Below are 4,816 nucleotides of genomic sequence, written 5' to 3'. Positions count from 1 at the left end.
CGCTGGCCGATGCTGCGCTAACGCTGGCTGATGCTGCGCCGATGCTGCGCTAACGCTGGCTGATGCTGCGCCGCTTTGTTTAGTTTCAGAAACAGTTCACTGCTGACATCATCAGAACCAGAGGAACCGGACCGCTGGCCGGGTTCCAGTGGACGGAGGAATTGGAAACATTTCCGGTTTGGAGAAGAAATGTTCAGAAATCATTTCTCCATCTAAACAATCAGATGTTACCAACTCGAGCCAACCGGGTCTCAGCCAGCGGTCCGGTTCAGCCCAAAGCTTCACGTTTATCTCATCAAAAATTTAAATGTGGATCTGTTAAAGTTCTGAGACCTGCTATCTACTTCAGAACCAGAACCAGAGAGAACGGGCCGAACCAGGGAGGAAGCAACCTGCAGGAACCGACATCGGCCCGGCTCTAACCGGACCGTCTCCACGGTAATCAGAGGACCAATCGGCATCATGGATGTAGAGCCGTACAGGTTCAACCAGAACCAGAACCAGGACTGGATCTACAAGCAGCTGGGAGCATTACATATATAAATATAAATACAAACGGAACAATGATTTGACCAGAAAATTAAATATTAGTGAACTAAAACTGTTTTTGAGGTTCTGTTTGGTTCTGATCCAGCAGCAGACGGGTCGTGTGTGTGTTTCTGTGTGTACCAAGTTTTTATGTCCTTGTGGGGACATTTTCTTGGTCCCCATGATGGGAAATGCTGTTTCTGGGTCGGGGGTCACAGGTCGGGCTGAGGTGTTCAGTGATTTCTGGTTAGACTGTAGAAATGAATGGAAGTGGATGGAAAGTTCCCACAAAGATAGGAAAACACGGCTGTGTCGTCCCGACTCGTTTATTTACCTCAGGCCTCATTTCCTGGACCGGGTGATGAAGATGATGAGGAGGACTTCCTGTGTCCGTGGGAGCGCTGATGTTAAACAGGAAGTGATTAACTTGGTAAATCCAGCAGATGGAAAAAAACAAACAGAATCATGGGAGCGGAAACATAACACCCAAATCACAGAACGCTTTTATTTTGAAAAGACGACAGGTGAGTTTTGCCAGGAAAGATGAACTGCTGATGACGACATGACAAACTTTACAATACATTCAGTATCATGAAGGCGCTGGAGTTTTCTGAAACGCCGTTTTTTCAGAATAAAAGCCTGACTGGTTTCAGGACACACTAATTCTAGATGAAAGGTTAATAAAATTCAGCTGTTTGACTAAACAGGAAGAGGACGGTCAGGTCCGCGGGACGTGCTGGGCCCGCTCCCGGTACTCCGGCAGGTGGTAGAGGATCCAGGCTGCTGGGGCCAACATGGCCGCCGCGAACACAGACATGACGAAGAAACTTTGCTGTCAGGAAGAGAACAGAAAATGTCACCCAGACGGAACCAAGCATGTTTTCAGAACCACCAAGGTCAGGAAGCGCTAAACCAACACAGCACTGACTGGAAGCTAATGCTAAAATGTTAAATACCTTTGTGCTTTGGAGTGGAAGCTAATGCTAAAATGTTAAATACCTTTGTGCTTTGAGTGGAAGCTAATGCTAAAGCACTGTGCCACAGATGTCAACCTTAATTGAAAGTTTACAAAACAGCCAAGTAAATCAGCACTTAGCTAAACTTATTTAATTAAGTGCACTAAACATTTTCAGTTAGCAAAAACGCTAAAGCACTGAAGAAAAAATTAGCTCCACTACTGGGAAATTGTGTAGAGAAGCGTGTTGCTGTCATGAAGCGTGTTAAAGTTCATGCATCCAGAAGGTGGCGGTAGTGGGAAAGATACTGATGCTGCTGGATGTTAGGTATGAAATCATTAATAATGTCAAATCATTGATATTGTCTGCGTGTAACAATATAACTTTATATTAAACTTCGAATTCCACCAAATCAGTCATTATAGCACCTGTTTGATGTGAGCAGTTAGTTTTTCCTATTGCACTTGAACGCACCGCATGTTAAACGCTGCGCTGGGCTAGCAGCTGTTTGGACCAGACTGCCCCCTGCTGTTTGTTTGGATAAAAGTCTGGTTCCAGTTCATCCATTACCAAACACGGAGAAGCAGCTTTCAGCTTCTGGACGCCACAAATCTGGAACAAACTTCCAGAAAACTGAAAATCAGCCGAAACCCTGAGTTCCTGTAGTTTAGCTGATAGAGGGAACCCAGCTGTCGGCCTGGTCCAGTCATATTAACTCCCTCATCAATGTTTTTATTCATCGTTTCCTCATGTGAAGCGACCTGCTGCTGAAACGTTCGGACCGGACCGGACCGGACCGACTCTGGGACAGATCAGCGTCACACCTGGATCCGGAGGAAATGTTCTGGTTCTGGTTTCTCTTCACGGTTCTGGGTTAATGAATCAGTGTGAACAGAAAGCAGACCGACTGATCAGAGGCCTGGATCAGCCATCCATCAGTTTTAGCAACTCCAGTCAGTTTCTGAGTTATTAGTTATTAACCAGTCGGTCAGTTAGTAGTTAGTTGGTTAGTTAGTAGTTAGTTAGTAGTTGGTTAGTTACTCACAGCAGCTCCGACCCGGTGTCGAGGAGGTTTGCCGTAGATCGTCCTCTTTGTCTCCTTCAGGATTTCTTTTGGACGAGTCAAACTTGAAGACTTGTCCAGCATCCTCAAGACAGAGCATAGCATCGCCATGACGACCCTCACCCGATCCCACCTGGTGCTCTGATTGGCCACTGCCGAGCTGTTTGGTCGGTGTGAGCAGCTGGACGGTTGGAGTCAGACTGAGGGCTGGAGGCAGAGGAAGAGGAGGAGGAGAATCCAGCTGGGAGCCGATTGGCCGGCCGGCGGGTCCCGGGTCGGTTCTGGTCGGTGATAACAGGAACCAGAGCAGCAGCTCTGATTGGATCTGCAGAACAAAGAGCCTTGATGAGCTGCAGGGGTTTGATGTTGGAGCAGAGCCGCAGGTGGAGCGCTGCTCTTCGTCAGACGGATGACAGGAAGTCACCGTCTGACCGCCACGCCAGCAGCTGCTGGACGGCCGGTTCTGTTCAGACTGGATCCAGAACTCGGTTCTCAGCACCATCAGGAACAGTCCGATGTTTTGTGACTATTGCATGGATTCAGTGAAACGTTTGGACCTGGACCCACTGATCAGCTCCAGAACCAGACAGGAGGATCATCCGGGTTTGGGTTCCTTCCAGAACCCGGTCGGGTTTCTGCAGCTGACCGGGTTCCTGAACAATGAGCTCAACATCACGCTTTATTGCTCAGCGTAAATTTTATTCTCACAAGTAAGAAAACATGAAGATGAAACTAAGAGACATTCAGCTTAAAAACATCCCAAAGAACAAATTCAGAAAACATAAAACTGAAGAAGAAGAAGTTGAGTTTTTCCCGGGAAGCGATCAGGAGAAGAACGGTCCGGAATCGGATCGACGCCTCTTACGACTCTGCTGCTCGAAGAACTGACGGATGTCATCAGAGGTCACGACCTGCCGCAAGAAAGCCGAGTCAGCGGAACAAGAGGCAGAAACACTGAACCACATGGACCGAGTTAAAGACCCGACCCAAAGGTGCAGCTGTGTTCCTGGCCACTTCATTAGGAACAGGAAATCTCACCTTTCCTTCAGCCGCAAACGTCTGCAGGAAGTCCTTCAGTTCAGTTTTCATGTCGTTGTAGCCTGAAAGGTGGAAACCATCAGCTCTGGGAACCGAGTCTGCAGTTTAACTGGTGCTACTGGTTGTGTACTTTAGGTACCGTGGATGATCTCGAGCTGTTGGACCCGGTTCAGGTTGTCCAGCGCGGACATCAGCGGGTCGTGTCCCTGCTGTCTCTGCTCGTTGGTCTTTCCTTTGTTCTCGTAGGCGAGGACGGTGTCCGCTTCGTCCAACAGGAAGGACAGTCCGGCGTCAGCCAGCTGCACCTGGTCAGAAGGTCACAGGAGGGTTAGCGCCTGGTGTCGGGTCAGGTCAGCCTTCAGGGCGCAGCTGATGAACACCTGGCAGGTGGAGCAGGAGCAGAGCCTGGAGCGCCACCCTGAGGGCCAGAACACGGCTCCTGATTGGTCCGTCTTCTGACCCGCTTCCTGCAGCGCCTTCAGTCTGCAGCTTGGCTCCGCCTCCTGCCGGCTGCGTTTACAGCCGGGCTCGACGACCTCTTCGCCCTGGAAACATTTGATTGGTCATCAGGGTTGCTATGGAGACCTACTCAGACCAGGTGAGTCAGGCGTCTCACCTTCTCCTCCTTTTTAGGGACACCAGCCTCTGACTGCTCTCCTTTCTCCTCCTTGGTCTGGAGCGCTGGACCCTGCACTAACAGGACAACGTCCCACACAGGTGAGGCGGCACGTCCAACACCCACCTGCAGCTAGAAAACCCACCTCTTACCTGCTAGGTGAGCAGCGTAGGCCCAGAGAAAAACATGTTGGTTCATGCAGGACTCACAGATCATCTCCTGCATCTCCACACAGTCAGGAACCGCACAACCCAGGTGCTGCAAGGCAGGAGGCAGGAGAGGAGATGGGAGAGGAGAGGAGACAGGAGAGGAGAGAGGAGACAGGAGAGGAGACAGGAGAGGAGATGAGACGGGAGAGGAGATAGGAGACAGGAGAGGAGATGGGAGAGGAGACAGGAGACGGGAGAGGAGACGGGAGAGGAGACAGGAGAGGAGATGAGACGGGAGAGGGGAGAGGAGACAGGAGAGGAGATGGGAGAGGAGATGAGACAGGAGGGGAGAGGAGACAGGAGAGGAGATGGGAGAGGAGAGGAGACAGGAGAGGAGACGGAAGAGGAGATGGGAGAGGAGACAGGAGAGGAGATGAGACGGGAGAGGAGAGAGGAGACAGGAGAG

General features: G+C 50.4%; 3 protein-coding genes across 8 annotated transcripts in view; 1 reads left to right on the top strand and 2 right to left on the bottom strand.

Moving 5' to 3' along the window:
• LOC103457067 (ankyrin repeat and SOCS box protein 2-like) overlaps window positions 1-589 on the top strand; it is a 15,838-nt gene extending 15,249 nt beyond the window's left edge. For 3 of the 5 annotated variants that reach the window (XR_001776082.1, XR_001776080.1, XR_001776081.1), the window contains one exon: window positions 350-588. The gene's annotated coding sequence lies outside the window, so the exon portion shown is untranslated. Of the gene's footprint in view, window positions 1-349 lie in introns of all 5 variants that reach the window. The other 2 variants (XR_001776078.1, XR_001776079.1) reach the window with 2 other exon arrangements.
• A 429-nt stretch (window positions 590-1,018) lies between these two features.
• LOC103457070 (cytochrome c oxidase subunit 8A, mitochondrial) lies at window positions 1,019-2,685 on the bottom strand. Its single transcript, XM_008396994.2, has 2 exons — window positions 2,530-2,685; window positions 1,019-1,360 (listed from the first exon to the last, which is right to left on the bottom strand). Exons 1-2 carry the CDS (start codon window positions 2,656-2,658, stop codon window positions 1,247-1,249), a joined length of 243 nt encoding a protein of 80 aa, XP_008395216.1. The 5' UTR covers window positions 2,659-2,685; the 3' UTR covers window positions 1,019-1,246.
• Window positions 2,686-3,225: 540 nt separating this feature from the next.
• ubr7 (ubiquitin protein ligase E3 component n-recognin 7) overlaps window positions 3,226-4,816 on the bottom strand; it is a 9,195-nt gene continuing 7,604 nt past the window's right edge. For both annotated transcript variants that reach the window (XM_008397000.2, XM_008397001.2), the window contains exons 7-12: window positions 4,354-4,459; window positions 4,202-4,278; window positions 3,966-4,130; window positions 3,725-3,890; window positions 3,586-3,647; window positions 3,226-3,458 (exon numbers count right to left, since the gene is read on the bottom strand). In XM_008397000.2, coding sequence (XP_008395222.1) covers window positions 3,372-3,458; window positions 3,586-3,647; window positions 3,725-3,890; window positions 3,966-4,130; window positions 4,202-4,278; window positions 4,354-4,459 — 663 coding nt within the window. In that variant the 3' untranslated portion in view covers window positions 3,226-3,371. The remainder of the gene's footprint in view (window positions 3,459-3,585; window positions 3,648-3,724; window positions 3,891-3,965; window positions 4,131-4,201; window positions 4,279-4,353; window positions 4,460-4,816) is intronic.

The sequence above is a fragment of the Poecilia reticulata genome, linkage group LG21 (genome assembly GCF_000633615.1).
Source record: "Poecilia reticulata strain Guanapo linkage group LG21, Guppy_female_1.0+MT, whole genome shotgun sequence".
In the NCBI taxonomy this organism is placed as follows: domain Eukaryota; kingdom Metazoa; phylum Chordata; class Actinopteri; order Cyprinodontiformes; family Poeciliidae; genus Poecilia; species Poecilia reticulata.
Note: the sequence above shows the minus strand (reverse complement) of the source record. Positions and strands in the feature narration are given on the sequence as shown.

Excerpts from the sequence above, each read along its gene's own strand:
- LOC103457070 (XM_008396994.2), bottom strand. The coding sequence starts at position 2,658 with ATGGCGATGCTATGCTCTGTCTTGAGGATGCTGGACAAGTCTTCAAGT. Across the intron at positions 1,361-2,529 it reads GACACCGGGTCGGAGCTGCT|CAAAGTTTCTTCGTCATGTC; the intron begins GTGAGTAACTAA and ends TCTTCCTGACAG.